At 42.1% G+C, this 19,368-nt stretch overlaps 3 protein-coding genes across 4 annotated transcripts; all 3 read left to right on the top strand.

Moving 5' to 3' along the window:
- Positions 1-66: 66 nt before the first annotated feature.
- LOC109640698 (cytochrome c oxidase subunit NDUFA4-like) lies at positions 67-2,433 on the top strand. The gene is made up of 4 exons (XM_020104831.2): positions 67-389; positions 1,627-1,715; positions 1,877-1,937; positions 2,135-2,433. Exons 1-4 carry the CDS (start codon positions 342-344, stop codon positions 2,189-2,191), a joined length of 255 nt encoding a protein of 84 aa, XP_019960390.1. The 5' UTR covers positions 67-341; the 3' UTR covers positions 2,192-2,433.
- A 431-nt stretch (positions 2,434-2,864) lies between these two features.
- cenpt (centromere protein T) lies at positions 2,865-8,088 on the top strand. The gene is made up of 13 exons (XM_020104810.2): positions 2,865-3,213; positions 3,735-3,846; positions 3,926-4,070; positions 4,157-4,250; positions 4,362-4,498; positions 4,621-4,678; positions 4,793-4,938; positions 5,140-6,006; positions 6,135-6,425; positions 6,547-6,646; positions 6,773-6,949; positions 7,121-7,225; positions 7,689-8,088. The coding sequence occupies exons 1-13, from the start codon at positions 3,128-3,130 to the stop codon at positions 7,816-7,818; spliced, it is 2,448 nt and encodes an 815-aa protein (XP_019960369.2). The 5' UTR covers positions 2,865-3,127; the 3' UTR covers positions 7,819-8,088.
- Positions 8,089-9,152: 1,064 nt separating this feature from the next.
- On the top strand, positions 9,153-19,295 carry LOC109640703 (speckle-type POZ protein). Of its 2 annotated transcripts, none has more exons than XM_020104838.2 (10): positions 9,153-9,277; positions 13,155-13,357; positions 13,466-13,587; positions 13,803-13,954; positions 14,074-14,201; positions 14,306-14,483; positions 14,615-14,670; positions 15,331-15,453; positions 16,024-16,166; positions 17,520-19,295. In XM_020104838.2, exons 2-10 carry the CDS (start codon positions 13,280-13,282, stop codon positions 17,662-17,664), a joined length of 1,125 nt encoding a protein of 374 aa, XP_019960397.1. In that variant the 5' UTR covers positions 9,153-9,277; positions 13,155-13,279; the 3' UTR covers positions 17,665-19,295. The 2 variants fall into 2 exon arrangements, with proteins under 2 accessions (XP_019960397.1, XP_019960398.1); XM_020104839.2 differs by lacking the exon at positions 9,153-9,277 and adding an exon at positions 9,399-9,857.
- The last annotated feature ends 73 nt before the right edge of the window (positions 19,296-19,368 follow it).

Below are 19,368 nucleotides of genomic sequence, written 5' to 3'. Positions count from 1 at the left end.
CAATAAGGGACCTTCCTCAAAGGGACCGTCCCCAGAAATATTACCTTCAATCAAACGAATCTGTTAATGGATTTATATTTCAAGGAGCAGGATTTATCCTCCATCACCTGCTGGTTCAGTGAACATACACATATCCATACATGTCCACGTCACATGACGCAGGCCCGTACAGATGTGCATATGTCGTCTCATTGTGTGATTGGCTGAGGGTGTAAGGAGGTGGCGTTCACTCCTCTTGTGCGTCCCGGCCTGTAGGAAACAGTGGAGCGGTCCTCCTTCGCCCCTTCAGCCGCAGACCCTCAGCTTTATCACGGACTCAGCCGCGCAGAGGTCCCGCCGACATGTCTGTGTTCAGCCTCGTCGCCAAACAACTGCGGAGCCACCCGGCTGTAAGTGTGTTTTCATTCTAACGCGTGAACGACCCGGTGACATTGAAGGCAGCCTGGAGGACGCGCGCACTGTGTGTGTCTGTGTGTGTGTGACTGGAGCGCGCTCCCGTTTTTTCCATTCTCTCCTTAATTATAATTAGTCGATGTGTAAATGCGCCGTAATGACATTTTCACCAAATGCACCGAATGTGTAAAGGCCCAGTTTTACGCATTTGATTATTGGGATGAGAGAAAACCAATGCGACTATAACGACATATGGTTTGTCACCTGAAGATTCCCCCGCAGCTGTAGATTTATGATTTGATTAACGGGTCATTAATTAAATTCCAGTCATACTAAATAAACCCGCTCTTTATTCTCTCATCCGTTTATTTCTGGTGTTTTCCCTCCTCGTGTGAACGCGCCTGGAGATGTTCCTGTGCCACCCTCTCAGCTTCTTCTTAAAAAAACGAATCACCTGCAGGGACGAGGCAGAGAAACATGCACTCATGAGACAGTCGTGATGTTTATATGTGTTAATAATGAAAGTCGTGATGATCTGAGGGGGAGATGTGGTGAAATCAGGCGCCTACGTGCGAGCACTGTGCGTTACAGCCATGTATGAAGGTCGCTGCAGGACGCACTGTACGTACTGTATGGACTCCATGCTGGAATGAGAGCATGTGGAGACTCCACTGTTTGTCAGAGGGCGACAGAGTCACGCTGTTATTAATAGATCACTGAGTAGAGACTGTCTGTGTTTGTTCCCAAGGAGCTGATAATAATAATAATAATGATAATATAATAATGAATATAGACAGACAAAGACACAATAACAAGTAGCTTTACAAATTCAAATGGAAGAATCAAAGACAAACTACAGAAAACATTTACAGCATTAGACAACAGAGGAGCACAAGGATAAGAAGGTAAAACACATTTTAATATATGAAGCCTCATAATACTACCACTACTACTACTACTACTACTAATAAACTCAAAACACAGTTTCAAGGTACATATTGGATAAACGTGGAAAGTGGGTGGATTAAGACCCCAACTCACGACAGGTGTAAACTGTAAACTTGCACCTCTGACATTTTGATACGCGAATGGAATCAAATTTCAAAATGAAATAGTTTATACAAAACAAAGAAGAAAACTTTGTAATTAACATATTCGGGGGACGAAGAAGCCAAAACGGTTCAGATCCACTGAATTTAATTTGTGAACAACTGTTTGTTCTGTTCCCACCAGCTGATCCCCCTCTTCATCTTCATCGGTGGTGGCGTAACCATGAGCGCCACGTACCTGTGTCGGCTGGCTCTGAAAAACCCAGATGTCTCGTACGTACCAGTTAGATCACAGACAGCAAGGAGACATTCTTGTTGTGGATCTGTTGTTTTGTATGGTTATTACATTTAAGTGTATTTGTAAGTATAACACGAGGAACATTAATACCATCAGGAAGTCAAATTCTGAAATGGTCGTCTGTTCTTGTCCACAGATGGGATCGTAAGAACAACCCTGAGCCCTGGAACAATCTGAGCCCCACTCATCAGTACAAAGTAACAGCTTTCGAATAAGAATAATAAGAATATGGATTATTTTGTGTTGGTATTACAATTATGTGTTTGACAGCTTGGTTAGATTCAAAGGTAACCTCTGTAAAGGACATCCCTTATCTTTTCTGTTATCTCACATCAAAGTCCATATTCCTTTATACTGATTGTGTATGTTTGTTTCTGTGTGTGCGTGTTTCCAGCTTTTCACAGTTAACATGGACTACTCCAAGCTGAAGAAGGACAGGCCTGATTTCTAAGTCGCACTTCTGCCTCTGACGTCGTCTTCAGAGTGAAGAGCCTTTGCACTTTTTTTTGTTTTGCCAAATATGAAATCAACCCTTGGCGCTGACTGAAGGTCGAACTCATTCAGCTCATTCTGGAGGAAGGGATCACTCACTCTATCAGTGACTGTCTGAATATATAAAACAGGCAACCACCTGTTTTACTAATGTATGAATTTATTTTTGTTGTAAATCATTAAAACTATTTTAATCCCGTCTCTCGTTTGTGCGTGACTCCCAGTTCATGTTTGTACTTTTTGTTAAATGAACAAATGTTATGAATGGCATTCGTCTGTCCACTACATTCACCTACTTCTTAAACCAAACCATATTTTATATCACTGTAACTTTAACCTAAATTGAAATAATAATTTCATCATCTAAAAAACTAGTTCTGTGACAGTCTCATAGGAACTTGCTGATGCAGTTAAAGTCTAATAAATAAAGCAGCTTTTTATGTGATAAATCATTTAAAAAAATCATGTTATCATTATTTTATACATTAACTTAAAGAAAAGATCATAAACATATAATGTTAAAATATAAAATAAATAAATAATCACATTAAACTGAGTCACTCTTCCACCAACTGTTCTCCCTCGATTCTCCACTTGGTGGCGGTAACGCGCTGGAGACGCCGAACGAGAAGAGGAAGTTATCGCGAGGTTTCACTTGAAAATAACGCGGGAGGCAGAGCGACGGGAGCAGGAACGTAAACAGACTCGAACTTCGCTCAACGCGCTAAAATCTGCGATCGGTGAAACTCGCTTCGGTTCCGCTTCCACTCTCGGACTAAAACCACCTGGTCTGTAACAAGTCGCGACTGAACGCGGCTAACGCTGCTGCTCTACCGTTTGTTTGCTAACAGCAGCTAGCAGCAGCTAACAGCTAGCAGCAGCTAACGGCAGCTCCATGGATCTGACGGAGGATTTATCTGCTCGAGTCCTGCTGAAGAACATCCTCAGCACCGAGACCCCCAGGACCCCCATCACCCGCAGGTCCTCATCCATCCACCCTCCATCCACCCTTTTATTTTTGTTCCAGGGTCGACTGATTGCACCTGTCTGAGTTGTATTTGTATCTGTCAGAGTTAAACTAACCTGACAAACATAGGAATTAATGAACAAGTCTGTATGAAGCAGCACAAATAATCAAATCTGTACATTATAGGATTATAATGTTCATCTCTTCTGTAAATGAGCAGCAGTCGTAAATCCTGATGATATGAAACAACCACAATCAAGCTAGTAGCTGATGATTGTTTTCTTTTATTCCCTGAAACGTTTATGTTTTTTTTAATTGATCAGTTTATTTATTGATTAACACACAAAAAATGTTAAATTCCAGCTCAGGCTGAGCAATAGAACAATATCCATAGAACAATATCAATAGTTATTGCAGTTTAATTCTTTATGCACAAAATTCTAGATATTTACTTTCTGAATTATGTATAAAAAATTAAAAAAAAGTTTCTCTCAGCGACTTTGTGTTGAACACATTTGAAACCGTCTTCTCTTAGTTCCTCCAAACCAGTGAGCACCCGGCGCAGCAGTCGACTGAGCAAGAGAGATGCTGGAGCCCAGACCCCACAGGACATCCTGAGGCGCAGCCTCAAACATAAGATGCGTGAGGTGAGCTGGAAGAGCAATTAATATGCTGATGATGGACATGTTGAGTCTAATGAAGCTGATTTATCTTCCTTATTTGCAGAGTATAACCAGGAAGTCCTTGCCCCCCACTACAAGGAGGACTGCCTCAGCTGGGCTCCGAAATATAAACACTCCCGCCCCAACGTCAATGCTGTTTGATGAAGGAGAAACACCGAGGCACATACTCAGGAACATCCTGCTGACGGGTGTGTGGGCCTGACTTTCTTTCTGCACACGTCACGATGCAGCTGTTTGTTTTCTCTTTAATAATGTTCTTCACCGTGTGGTTCAGAGCCGGTGAAGTCCCCAGTGATTCATGAAAAAGCTGCGTCAGAGGAGCCCCAGCTGATTTCAGCCAACTCCAGCATTACCAGCAAGCGTCCCAGGTGTGTGTAACAGGATGTCTGTCCATTATCGGTTTGTTTGTATGTGACTGGCTGAATTATGTTGTGTTTGTGTATTTATATAAAATAACTTGATATTTTCTTGTCTTTCAGTATTGAGCTCTCAGGGCTGGATCTGCCTGATTTAACTCTCGGCAACGCAGCAAGCATTGCAAAGGGACTGAGCAGAAAGAGACCACACCGGAGCCTTAACGTAACAGCTTTTGAAAAACGACTTAAAGGCGCAAGTGGTAATGTTAAAGCTGCTACTGATGAGATCCAATGGTTGAAAGAGATTGTATAAGATCCTGTGAACGTTTGTGTTTGTAAATTCATACATTTACTGGGATGTTTGTGTTCCTTATGTTTACAGATGTTGGAGAAGAAAGTGAAGTGTCAATAGATGATCATTCATCACTTTCCTTATCAAGGTAAACACATTTAGATAATCATGTATTATCTTTTAGTTTTTAAAACAATTAGATTTCTGTTGACAGTGAGTGAGCTCCTAATTGACTGTATTGCCTCTTTAATCTGTTTGAAAGCTCCACGTCTTTGAGTTTGAAAACACCCTTTGTAGACGTTCGGATGGAGAGGAGGGGTCTGCAGAGGAGAGTTGCCAACCGTAGAAAAGTCACAGCAGAAGAATTTGGTGCTGGTGTAAATAAATGGCAGATGGAAGACGATCGTGGTGATTAAATTGTTTTTCTTAACCTTGCAATTTTTTCCTTTTTGTTCCATTTCATATATGTAGTTATAAGTTAATTAAAGCACTGATTCCTCACTTATTAGTTCATGTTTTGTACAAAAGGTGTTTTAAAGCCTGACTTTGTTAAATTGCTATTAATGAATATTATGTGGCAACAGGTATTTATTTTGTTTTATTGTCTAGAACAACCAGAGGATTTGAATATGACCACCTACTCTGAGGGCTTCACCCTGGGCCTAAGTGTTCTCAGCGTACCTGATGTCTCAGCAGACATTGTCAACTGTAACACAGCCCTCTACTCAGAGCCTAATTCCATGACGTCCAGCTTGTCCATCGTTGAAACACAGGACAAGAGGGAGACGAGTGACATGGAGCAGAATGAGCCGGAAAAAGAGAAGTCAGTGCATGTATCTCCAACCGAGGGAGGGGTTGCTGTGGAATCTCAGAGCGAAGAATATGTCTCTGATGGTCAGTCAGAGAAAGATGTGGATACAGCTGAGTGTCAAGAGGAGGAGATGAAGAGGACATCTGATGGTGAAAACGACGATGAAGAGGAGAACAGAGTGGAAGCTCAAACAGAGGAGGAAGGTGCCGCTGATCCTCAAACTGAAGGAGAAGAAGAAGATGGAGTGGATTCTCAGCGTGAAGAGGATGTTGCAGCCAGGTCTGAGGAAGAGGAGGTTGCACCTGACTCTCAAACTGAAGAAGAAGATGTAGTGGATTCTCAGCCTGAAGAAGATGTTGCAACCAGGTCTGAGGAAGAGGAGGTTACACCTGACTCTCAAACTGAGGAGGAAGAAGAAGGTGCAGTTGATTCTCAGTCTGTGGAGGAGGGTGATGCTGAGGAATATCAAAGTGACCAAGAAGATCCTGCAGCCAATTCTCAATCTGAGGAAGATGAGCATGATGGGAAGCAAGAGGAGGAGGAAGACAGTGAGCAGGCATCAGAACTGCTGGAACACATCAGTCGAAGGGCTCAGCGCTCACAGGGTGGCCTCATTGTGCCGATGCCAGGAGCAGGGGGAGATTTGCAAGACGCAACAGAAGAAGGTAGAGTCAAGAATATAATCTCTTACTGTGGATAAAAGGGATTATATTAAATGTGCTTGACTGAATGATCAATGAAAGTTATAAATGTTTCCCAGTTTTCTTATTTAAGTGTTGTTGCTTGTATGTAGGATGGAGTGAGGACAAAGCGCACAGTGCTATCAAGCAGAGAGAGAGCAGCCACCCTCATTCTGAGATGCCTGACGTGGCGGAGTCTTCAACCCGAGGACAAAATGACGATTCTCAGTCAGAGGCTGAGTCTGATGCCTGGAAAGAAAACCCTCTTCTCTCTCTGGACTTGATGAATGATATTGTAGATGGCGACCATCTGAGTGATGCTTCACCTGAAGAAGAGGCTGGTGCTTTAGACACTGCTGAACAAGGAGAAGAGTGGGAGGATGAAGATGGGGAAGAGAACGAGGGTCAGTGTCTCATTTTGTCTCTGTCATTGTGTCCACTCTTGAAGCTGATTTAAGGATCAGTAGTTAAAGTTACAAATGAGAAGAGAGTAACGTGTTGTTTCACCATTTTCTAAACTCTCAGACTTCAGTTGCGAGACCCCAGCCTTTGTCAGAGAGAAGAGGAACTTTTTCAAACCGGACCCTCTGGCCTCACCTTCTCTTCAGAAGAATATTCAAGCCAGGTCAGTTGCATTCTATGTTAAAATGAGCTTGTGTGTTTCTCTGGAAGTTCAGAGTGAAGTCAGTTTAAATATGCGGATTAAATTCCGAATGTTTCATCAGTTACTGACTCATTCTTCTGTCTGCAGTTCCACTAGTGGTACAAGTGAAGCTTTACCAGCAGCTAAACCCAAGCAGGTGCAGCGGAAGAAGAGAACACCAGCTAAGAACAAAGCAACCCCTCCTAAGAGCTACCTTATGAGCGTGTTCAGACACTTTGCAAAAGCGAAGGTCTCTGCAGATGTGTACCCCGTCCTTGATGAAGTGTAAGTAACTGTGAACGAAAGCGTTGGAACAAATTAAGCAACAAGTGAATTTAAAAGTTCCGTAATAAGAAAAGTTCTTAAATAATTTCTGAGCCAGTTGGAATCTTTTGTTTTGTGATTTGGTGAATACGTCACTGGTGAGATAACCGATGTGCGTCATCTTTTTGACAGAATGGATAAATTCTTAGAGCGGCTGGCGGACGATCTGGAGACGTATGCAGGTCATGCAAAGAGAAAAACCATAGAGGTAGAGGATGCTGTGCTGCTGCTGAAGAGGTCAGTGTGTTGTTTGATTAAATGAACATGCACCAGCTCTTTCTTACGGTTTTCGAAAAGATGCCAGAGTTCATCTCTTAAAAGTAATTTAACACATTTCAGAAACTCAGAGATAAAAGGACATAAAAGATGAAGATAGTATTCAAAGGTACAAATATGATTAAGTCTGTTTTCTGTTGAGCAAAAGTTATCGACATGGTTGTAATGCTGCGAGACGTAAAGAATGAAGAATTACATTATCTAGCAGAACATGACAAAAAAGAAAAACCAACCCTGCCACACAAGGATTATAGTGACCTCTAGATGGCACCCTTGAGCTCCGTGTTGAGTGTGAAGATGATTGTGATCACTTCGCATGAAGAAGGAAACATTTACTCTGAAACTCTAATCCATGGGCGCACACAGATTTAAAAAAAGCTTGACATGTTGCATTTAACGTGACCATTATTTTTGCACTCTGCAGGCAGGGCCACGTGAATGACAAGGTGCCGGTGGAAGTGCTCATTGAGAAATATCTTCGCATGGAGCAGCGCAAGCTCTTGATCCCGATCGCAACAAGTGGAAATGTTGTCATCCCTAAAAAACACATTTGAATATTTCATGTACACAGCCTCGTGCTTTTTATTTGGTTTCATCTCTGGTATCTACACATTTTTCTTACACTGTATTTGTTTGCAAGTTGTTTTGAATATTACATTTTGTGTAAATTTATAAATATTTGTTAATATATGTACGCATGTATTTGTCACTTTTCTTCATCTTTCTCTTTATGCACATGATTTCTTGTCCGACAGTAAGAGAAAAAGATGCTACACGTCCTTTGAAAATGATCAAATATTGAAATAAAGTTCCCTGTCCCTGTTCTCTGTGCCTAATTTGTAGCCATCAAGAACGGACACCTTGTAATTATGTTTCCCCTGACGAGCAGCTTTAAATTATGGGTTTTGATAAAATGGTTATGATTTCTGTTTTTAGTAGAGAGATGCGACAGCTCCATTATCCACTGCTTTGCATCTAAGGGAAGAAATTAAATCTAACACAATAATTGATTTTTAGAAGTTTAAGAGCACAATTCATCACCAGAGAACATGGTCACTGCAAAGACGTGTGAGCGTGAGAGGACAGAGATGAATTAAAGACACATTCAAGCTGAGCTGATGAATCCAGAGATTAATGCCGTTCACATCTTAATTAAATTCAACCTTCAACAGTCGATAGCCCTTAATCTTGGTGTACGGCAATAGCTCATCTACCCTGCTGATTAAATTAAGATAAATTAGTCTTCAGTGATGGTGAAAATTAAACGGAGGCAGTGCATCCATGAGAATGACCGGTAGAGATTTTTTTTTTTACTTCAATCTGCAAACATCAATATAAACCAAACCCAGTTAGATAGAAAGAGATATTTGTAAATACACTGTGGTTTAATTTGGGGGTAATAGCAGCTCTTGGGTCAGATCTGGCCCCTGCCACATGAATATTCATCCTCACAAGAAAAGCTAAATTGGTTTTTGTAGTTTGCATCAAAACATAAAAAAAGAAAAGTTCACGTTTCCTGCAGGTAACATCAGAGTGTGTCCAAGTTTTGATTAAACCCAATATAACCCACTGACATCTAACAATTACAATCCGGTCATTGACATCCAGAATGCAGATAGCTTGCGAGTAAGATTTAATTTTTTATGCAATAATCAAAATGTACAACACTTTCATTCAGTCAGTGTTGAACCAAGTTCTCCAAATCTTTTTTTTTACTATATGACTATTAAATAACCTGTTGTAAAATCTAACTGACTCTGAAGCAAATCACTGAAGCTAATGTCTGACTCTTAATTCAGAATATAAAACATAAAACTTTAAAAAAATATTATTATCTCTCACTCGTTTCTTTTTCACTGAACCCTGGAAATGGAATCCCTCCCGTGCAGCAGGGGGCGCTGGCTGTGACACGGCCCTGCCCATGTCTGCCCCTCATGAAGACAGCTAGCCTGCTAGCTAACAACAACACCAGCTCCCGGACGACCACCGTTTCCAATCGAACCCGACACGAAGGTGAGTGTGGCGCCGAGTGAACAACGAAGCAGCGACCGTGACGAGCGAACACGTGAGCACGCAGCACGCGTGTCCTCGCGGGGTTCACCCACGCGCGGTTTTTAGTTTTCTGCCCTTTTTTAGTTTGGCTCAGATTTAGCTGCTACAGGAACTGGGCTAGCTGGCCAGCTAGCTCGGCGGAGTTAGCCGTGGTGCTAACATCGGGATTGTGTGGACTGAGGAGTCGAACCCCGGCGTCGACGCGTGTCTCTGTTTTTAAAAGCGCGGTCTGTGTTGACGTGCAGCTGAAGCGAGGAGCCGGATTAAAAGCAGAAAAGTACTTTATCTTCACTGTTAGCAGGTCAACTACCTGCTACTGTCACCGCCTACAGCCACTGTCTGACTCACGTCCCCAACAACAACAACAACAACCTCCTTCAAGTTTACACGTTTTTTAAACAGAAGAGTCGAAGAGTTCAGACTTTGAAAGAATAATATGCACTTTGTGTTGACCAGATATAAGGAGCACGAGGATGCACGTCCCGGGCCTTCATCATAGGTTTTCTTAGAGTCAAACTTTGTGGCTCATCCGATGCATCAGGTTTGTTGGTTGTGATGTAATGATATAAGTCATTGACCCTTGTTGACAGGAGGCGGGTTTGTGTTGTTATAATCTAATGTGCTCCAGCACAGTGAAGATTGTAATATTCACCTGTGCATCCAAGAACTATAGAAATGGCTTCACCGCAGTTTGTGTTTTGGTGGAAACTGTGAGACGATCAGTGCTTTTTATTGTAAAGTCTGTGACTGAGTCAGGATGGGCTGAATGAATGAATGAACACTTAAGTGCATGGTGGTGGGTAAATTTAAACATGAGGCATAGAGATGAAGACAGTGAGGTTTATGGTGATGTAATAATTTGGCTCTAGCTCATGGAAAACCAAACTGGTTCTTAAAAGCTTCACAAGTTGAACCAGTTCTGAAACAGCACTTGGTTCGGTTTGATGGAAAAGGGGGTGTATGTCTAAGGGAACATTTACGTGCTTTCATCCACGACTGCTTTCTCACTGTTCGTGCAATTGAAATGATCAATATATGATAAAAGATGTACAAGCAGATGTCACATTCTTTTAGTTGTTACCCCTTTTTAAAGTCCACGCTGATTTTAAATGGCCTTTCATTGAAGTTTTTCCTGAGTTCATCTGTTTTAATACTTTTAGGAAACATCACTCAATTTAGCTGAGCTCAGTTTAGTGTTGGAGAAAATCCAATTAATCTGTGTTTACTATTTAAAAACAAATTCAAAAATAAATGTAATGGGGAAGAATTAGTTTTCAGGTCAGTGTCACATGTAATAACATTTAGGTCATTGTTGTTTCAGAGGTTCGTGTGTTTTGAAAATGGATACAATCCAATTGCATTCCTGTTGATTAACCTCAGCACGCCAGCAGCAAAGACCGACCGACTGTAGGATTAGAACATCACTCAAGTTGGGTAATTAAGTGAGAAAGGGATTTTGCCAAGAGCCTCAGTGTTACACATCAGTTCCTTTGTGTAAACTGCTGCTGTGCACATTGTTAACATGCCTGTTTGGAATTGGATGTTTGCTTGTGGTCCAGATGTTTGAGCCGTGGCAAGAAAAGACAGAACCCTGAAGCAACACAAAGAGCTGCTGAACAGGTTTCAGTGAAGCTCGGCTCAGTGTGTAAAGCCCCGAACTGAAGAAACAAATCTTTCACTTACGTTTTGACAACACAATTACCAAGTTTGAAGCCGGTAAGATGAACTGTTCTCGAGAAGGGACAACAACAGACAGAGATTCCTGCAATTAGATTAGAGAGAAAACTTTTCCAGGGGAAGTCACATTATAATTTTGTGAGAGTGTAGTTCCTGCTACTTGTTACTGTTACTTACGTGCAGGGGATGTCTGGTCTTGCAGGTCAACATGTCAAGTGTTAGTGTTGTAATGGTGTGAAGCAGGTGACTGGAGACAATAGATATGCATTGAGTTGCCTCCTCCCTTTGAAGCAGGTGAAGCCTGGGTGCTAATGCTTTTCTTGCCCCGTCAAATCCCCTTCAGTATAATTGTGAGTCTGCACAAAGTCAAGGATGAGAGCGAGGCAAGCTGATCGCTGCAGCAGAATCAATAGTTCATACCTTTCTGAGATTGAGTTTTTAGGAAAGGAAGAGCACCATGACCAAGGGCAGAATATGAAATCCCTCCCACAGAGGCCCAACACGCGCCGTGCGATCGATCCCCAGTCCCTGTACCAATTATAGTTTTAAGGTTTGTCTGGGGCTTACCGCAGTCCTCGAAGACCACAGCTTTGGAAATAGACATTGTGTTCACTGACACTTTGACAAGGGCTGCAATTTTTTCAACCCCTTTGGAAATTGCTGTGTGAAATGCCTCCACACCTCCAGTTTTTAATTTGGAGCAGAAATTGATTTCTCCTCCTTTTTTGATCTGTGGAGTGAAATGTCAGGGAAAAAAAGCGTTGTGGTCATAACAGCCCACTTAATGTATTTTATTTTCACAGATAAACATTCATACATTTCAGAGGTACAGAGGAATTCATTTAAAAGAAATCGATCTTGTTTGTTAAATATTGTTGCCATCTACTGTTACAATTTTAAAAAACTTCCCCGGGTATAATTTTTTCCTGGATTATCGGACACAGATAATCACTTTACTGTGTATTAGTGATAAGTGTATAGATCGTCTGGTTAAATATCAGCTGACTAAAAAAAACTATAGATTATTTCTGAATGCAAACACACTTAATGGCTATTTCTTGAACTTCCTGTCTTTGGTGCATCCGAGTCCAGCCCAATGCTCAGGATTTTATTTCTTTCTCATACCCCTGTTTGATTTTTCCTTTCTCTCCATCTAACCTCTTTTTGTGGCAATTTATCTCAGACGGTGGCCAATCTTTCATTCGCCTCCTGTTTTTCCATTTGGCTTCTCTATCACTTTACTTTTCATTTTCTTTCCCTGTACCACCTTCCTCTATCTTCATCGTCTCACTCCATCTTACCGGTGGCCGGTGTTGAGAAATCTAAAAGATTGGTTGGTTCTTCATTCATTGAATTTTGTGATGACAGTCTTGGAAGTGGGCCGAACCAGTCATCTGTCATGGGTCGTTTTGTGTTGATTAGACTCCGTAGCCTTTTTATACTGTCATGAATGTTGCATTATTATCCCCCCTCACTGTTCTGTATGGTAGAAACATGCTGTGGGGGCAAACGGCTGGCAGCACGGGATAAATGTGAGAGCCGAGGGAAAAACCATAACAATACCCAACCCTTATGAAAAGCCTTTTCAGCTGAAGGATAAATAACTAACTACTTTAAACGATGGACACAAAACTCAGTCTTCCAAGGATTCAATATTTTGTAGCCTCAAATATTAATTGCTGACCAGTTTACGTTTTTTATCACAGAGGTGCATTTCTTTCCTTTGTGACTTGAAGGTTAGTTGGGAACCTTGGGTTTAGCAAGTGGCTGCGACCCCCTCCAAGGTCCTGAGAGACGACTTGTTTATTTACAGTTCATTTTTGAGACTTAATTGCAATTGTAGAGGTTATTGATCTTAAAAGAGACACGAGCCATCGATCTCCTGCCGTCCCCCGATGGGTCAGGGACCGTTCTCCTCTCCCCATCGCAACAATCCTCTGCAGCAGGCCATGTGGCCACATGAATAAGAAGAAACTGGATTGATGGAAGGTCCTGTGTTTGTGTGTCGCATCACAATAGGTTGCGCTTTGTTTAAGGCATGGTCTTCTAGGATTGCTTGCCTCTGTTTTTGAAGAATGAGTTTCATGCTTAACCAGACTTTCAGGAAACATATTAAATCCTCGTCCCATCAGTTAATCACACCCGCATTGTCTGTGTCTAGGGGGCAAAGTGCTTCCATCTGGTGTGTGTTGATGCAGATGGACGTCAGGACAGCACGTTGACGAGTGGAAGTGACGGATTCATCCCCCTCACCCTCTTGCCCCCACACCTTCTGTCACGCTGGCAATGTCAAGAGTCCCGAGTCCCCCTCCCCCTGCGGAAATGTCCAGCGGGCCAGTGGCCGAGAGCTGGTGCTACACACAGGTAAAAATGACCCCACAGAGAACGACGTTACCACTTATGTTTTGTCGACTCGATATATGTATATATATATATATATATATATATATTATGTGTGTGTTTACCCATCAGATCAAAGTGGTGAAGTTCTCTTACATGTGGACCATAAACAACTTCAGCTTCTGTCGTGAGGAGATGGGTGAGGTCATCAAGAGCTCCACCTTCTCTTCAGGGGCCAATGACAAGCTGAAATGGTGAGTGGGAAAGATGCTGCCTCGTTTCATTGTATTCAATATTTTAGTCTAAGAAACATCCAACGTGTTTTTTATTACTGGATTTCGGCCCTACACCCAATTTTAAAAGCAGAACCTTGGGAATCCTCAGATCTTTTTAATCAGATGATTAATACATTATTTACTCTATCCCCTTTACTAGAGATCTTAATTTCTGTACCTTTCACCACCATCAGGTGTTTGCGAGTGAATCCGAAGGGCCTTGATGAGGAGAGTAAAGACTACCTGTCTCTCTACCTGCTGCTGGTCAGCTGTCCGAAGGCCGAGGTGCGCGCCAAGTTCAAGTTCTCCATCCTCAATGCCAAGGGAGAGGAGACCAAAGCCATGGGTGAGTCAGCTGGTTTCAACAAACTTTGAACTGTGGCCTTTAAAGAGTCACATCTCAGGAGAAACAGAAATCATTCTACGGACTTATGTCTTTGACTTCTGTGTCCCGGCTGTCTGCAGAAAGCCAGAGAGCATATCGCTTTGTCCAGGGGAAAGACTGGGGCTTCAAAAAGTTCATCCGGAGAGACTTCCTCCTAGATGAGGCCAACGGTCTTCTACCTGACGACAAGCTCACACTCTTCTGCGAGGTAGCTGCCTCTTCTTGTTAAACTTTTATACTCGTTTCAGTGCAGTTTTTTTTAAAGCACCCAGAACGTTTTGTCTTGCATCTCATTGAATCTCTCTCCTCCAGGTGAGTGTCGTGCAAGACTCAGTCAACATATCCGGTCAGAACACCATGAACATGGTGAAGGTGCCTGACTGCCGGCTAGCGGACGAGCTGGGGGGCCTGTGGGAGAACTCACGTTTCACAGACTGTTCCCTTTGTGTGGCTGGTCAGGAGTTTCAGGCCCACAAAGCCATCCTGGCAGGTACAAACATGAGTCACTTCTTTTTTCTTTGCTCTTAATTTGGCCTCTGACCGACACTTAATCCCACTATTACTCACACATTAATGTTTTATCCTGTTAGTCCTAATCTTTCTCCACAACACTGCTTTCAGCTCGCTCCCCTGTATTCAGCGCCATGTTTGAGCATGAGATGGAGGAGAGCAAAAAGGTGAGCCCATGTCCCAGAGCTTTTTTATCCTTAGAAATAAATTTGTTTTGTTCCTGTGGCTCAACAGCTCAGACTTCCAGCGCTGTGTCGAAGGGTTAAAGTGAGTAAAGGATTGTGTGCTGTCGAACGGCCGCAACACAAAGCTGCTTGGTGAAACTGAATGATAGCGCGCACCTGAAATGAAATTGTTCCGCCGTACATGAGGGTCAGGATTCATCCTTCACTGACAAAGCCGCAGAAGCAGAGTATTGCTTTTTTTTCCATTTGTGCACGTGACTGCAAGAAATGAAATTGCAGGAGAAGCCGCTCAGATGTTTTTTGAAATCAGGGACGTCTGTAGATTGAAACATTTCAAAATACGGAGGGTTTTTCTCTGAAAACCAATGAATAGAAAACAGGAGAATAGAACCATTGTTTCTATTCAATTACTCATTGATAATAAAACCATTAAAAAAAACTTAAATTAATAAAGTATTGATATTTAAAAAAACAACAAATAATTCAGATAATCGGCCTAATTGACACAAGATGGATTTTTGAGTCTTACTTTGCTGTTAGATGATTTCTTCCTGTTCGTTCTTTCTCCACGACAGCAGCTGAAGCTTGTGTCACGATGGAATGTTTTAATCTAACTCTGCTTTGATCTTTGTCTGTTGTCAGAACCGTGTGGAGATCAACGACGTGGAGCCCGAGGTTTTTAAAGAGATGATGTGCTTCATCTACACAGACAAGGCTCCCAACCTGGACAAGATGGCTGACGACTTGCTGGCAGCAGCTGACAAGGTAATTCATTTCCACATTAATATATTTGTTCACAAAGCATTCACGTGATGAAGAGGTTTCATGTCTCATCATCCTTTCATGTCAAAAAGACAAATCTGCGTCCTCCTACACCAGCGAGAACCTGGCCAGTGTATGTGGACGGTCATGTGATATACTGTGATATGCTTATCATTTCTTCTTATCATTACAATATTACAATGTTACCACACATTGCAGATTCTCCTCAGGCTTTCAGCAAACACTGAGATTTCATATATTATAGATGTCAGCAGTGCACAAACCCTATCCCAGTGAACCATCAGGATCTCAAGAGACAGTTGGATGATTTCACACTGATCTCACTCCTCGGACTGTGACACCAAATGGGAGAACGACTTCTAGGCTCAGTTTCCCTCAGAGGTTGAGCACTGACATGTTGATTCTTCAGTCCTGCATCTTAAAGAACGAAATGCACATTTGAGATTTTACGTCAGTCACCGTCATTTTGAACGCAAAGATCATTTCTGTGAATAATTAAATACCAATGAAGAAGAGAAGTATGTCAACTGTCTTGCATCCCCCCTCTGTTAGTATGCTCTGGAGAGACTGAAGGTCATGTGCGAGGACGCTCTGTGCACCAGTCTGTCTGTGGAAAATGCTGCTGAGATCCTCATCCTGGCGGACCTGCACAGCGCCGACCAGCTCAAAACCCAGGCTGTGGACTTCATCAACTAGTGAGTTCGCACACACAGAAAGGAGCTTTTCACCGCATATAACTGAGTTTCACAAACTGGCCTCCAGAGTCCACGGCACAGTTTGTCTCTGTCGATTTGTTACATCTCTCTCCTCTTTATCGCGGCATCATTACTGACTGTAGCTGGTCTCATCCTCTCCGCTCGTGTCTCAGTGTCACAGTTAATTTAATTTCACATGTCCCTCCTCAAGTAGTCTGTCGGATATTATTAAATGCTGTTGAGGCTTTCTGAGGGATCAGGGCAACCTGACTCCTCGCTCGGTCTGCAGTCTCCTCCTCTGTTGACGCAGATGAACGTGTGATAAAACGTAACTCAGGACATGTGTCAGCACGAACGTTCAGCTCACACATTTCTCCTCAGATTGCTTCTCTCCCCTCGCTACACATGATTCAGGATTTATATTTACAGAACTGAAACAACCAGTGGATTAGTGGTTTGACAGAGAAAATAATCACAGTTTTTATGAATGGATTAATCATCTCATCAATTATTTTCTGGTTGATTTAAAAATAAAATATAAGAAATCTTGCCTTATTAGTGATCTAAGGCCTGGGGGGTTGTAAGCGCAATAAATCTGAGTGGATCATGGAATATCTCATGGAAATAGTTAAGTTTTTGCTTTTTTTAAATTGTAAATATTTTGATGTCTTTGGAAATGTCTTAAAATGATAAATCAAACAATCTGAACATTTCAGAAGGTTTAACTTCTAGACTTCTGACACCTGCATTTCTATGTCTTAAGTGATCTTTTGGATTTGGGCTTCAGGAAAATGTCACCTTTGCAGTGAAATAAGATAACCCGAATAACAAGAAGATTTTCAACTCCAATTTCTGTGAGATGCAGCTAATCCAAGGAGAAAAGAGTCCTAATAAATAAATAATACATGTAAAAGTACAAGAAATATTACAATTAAAACGTGATGTAAATCTGATTAGTGTGGTTCGTCTATCAGTCACATACTCTCACACTCGACTGTCCGGCTCTGGAAACAGTCTAAATGATTTTCTTCAGGCTTTTGTTTCCTCTCACATCAGCTGTGACAGCGATGAATCTCGGCTAATCGACTGATGACTTCACTTCAGTCTGGTTGTGCAATAAAGACGAGTGCAAACACGGCAGGAAAGAATTCATTACATGAGTCTCCAGAAACTCCAGGAGCTCCTGCTGAGAGTTAACTGGACTAGTGCCTTCAACAGACTCATTAGTTTAGCAACATAAGTACAACAGAAAAAAACACAAAGCAACACACACACACAACCATCAAATAAATCGACGATCAACTGAGTCGCTGTTTTAATTTACACAATCTCTGTGTCTCTCTTGTCCTTCAGCCACGCCGCAGAGGTGATGGAGACCGCCGGTTGGAAGTCCATGGTAGCGTCAAATCCTCACCTGGTGGCCGAAGCTTACCGCTCCCTGGCGTCCGCTCAATGCCCTTTCCTCGGACCCCCACGCAAGCGCCTCAAACAATCCTAACAGCCTCACAGCAAGGCGTCAGCATACTCATACACACCTACACATACACAGAGACCCCCCCTCTCAAACACACAGGGACAAACCTTCCCCTCGCTGTTACCTACTACACTACCTACAGCCTCCCCCAAATCTCCCCCTTCTGCCCCATCCAAACCTGCTGTATTTAGTCTCTTCTAAAGATGGAGGGAAGAAGAAGAGGGAGGAGGAGGAGGAGGAAGAAGAGAGGGACAGGTGGGCTTGTGAAGTGGATGTTTGTCGTTTACAAAAGAATCACAACAATCTTCCCTTTTCTCCTCGGCTCTGGCATAGAGAGATCTGACGTTGTGCTCTTTTCCACGTGTGAAAATGAAATCCTTCGACGTCCTGCTAGTTTCCACTTTGGAATCCGATCAGAAGGAAGAACTGGACACGAGAACCCAGGAGAGAACCGAGTGTCCGGAAATTTCAAAGGCTCAAGAAAAGTGCAGATGAATTAAAGACTTAAAAAAGTCTAAACTGTCAATTTTCTCATAAGGCTTCTTTTGGCGCAGTTCTTAGTGTTTGGAGTGGAGCAGCTGGAGAAGCCCCTGATGTTAAGGACATATGGGTCTGTGAGGGACTGAAGAGGAAGACGTGGGCCTGTTGGTTACAAACTAGAAGCCCCACCCCCCGAGAAAGACAACCAAGGGCTAATCACACAAAAAAAAAAAAAAAAAAAACGCAGAAAATGGGACAAAATCAAAATCATTTTCCTAAATGACGTTGGGAAAACATTGCACTAAAGTCACAGGTTACACCTTGTCAACCCTTACCAGCAGTAATGTAGAAATACTGTAGGCAAGCACACATTGAAGCAAGCTTCATGGACTAAAGACGCAGCTGGACCTCCCAGAACAAGTTCCCTTTAAGAAGATTTATCAGCAAGTGACAAAAACAACTCAGACACTCCCGTACAGAACTCCTCAAGCTTCATCTGCGTCCGTTTTCATTTTTTAAAAACCCAGAAATAGAAGCCAGTGTTGAGAGGATGCAGAAAACGGCAACGCACAACTGGATGTCATTCTTGGGGAAATAGTATTTTGTGTGTGGATCTGTCTTTGTAGCCCTTGAGAGAAATTCAAATCCAAGGTGTCACCAGACAAACCAACAAGTGGAGGAGAAATAAAGTGTCCAGAAATAGTTACAAAATATCATTAGGATTCAGTCGGGCATGTCAATGTTCTTTTTATGACGAATTCCTTATTTGTTTTTTTTCCCCTCAGAACTGTCATTTCTATTTTTTTCATAGGAATTTGTACAGACACCAGTGTTATTGAAGCTGTGTAAAACAAAAAGCATTTTTGACCATTGAATTGAGAGATGAAAAGTGGACAAATGTTTTCTTTGCAGGCCTGAAGACTGAGGGGGAAATGAAATTGAAATGAACACGTTTTAATGTTCAGAAAAGACAGAATGTGAAACATGGAAAACCACATGAAATACATTTGAAGTTATCATTTGAACCCGCTGGAAAATGGTAATCGAAAGAAGGAACCATCGCTGTTTCTTTCCTGTAGATATCGCTGGTCATGAGAAGTGACACTTAGTTGTTGCCATTTTTTGTTCCCAAAAAAAAATAAACCACAACTATTTTGTATTGAATGCAATGCAAACACTTGTCTGAGTATTTTTGCTTCACTTTTAGGGGAGCAGTCATATCGTCCATCTTTATTTAGTTTATGCTTT

This window comes from Paralichthys olivaceus, chromosome 21 (assembly GCF_024713975.1).
Source record: "Paralichthys olivaceus isolate ysfri-2021 chromosome 21, ASM2471397v2, whole genome shotgun sequence".
NCBI lineage: Eukaryota > Metazoa > Chordata > Actinopteri > Pleuronectiformes > Paralichthyidae > Paralichthys > Paralichthys olivaceus.
This window is presented reverse-complemented; position numbering and strand designations above follow the sequence as displayed.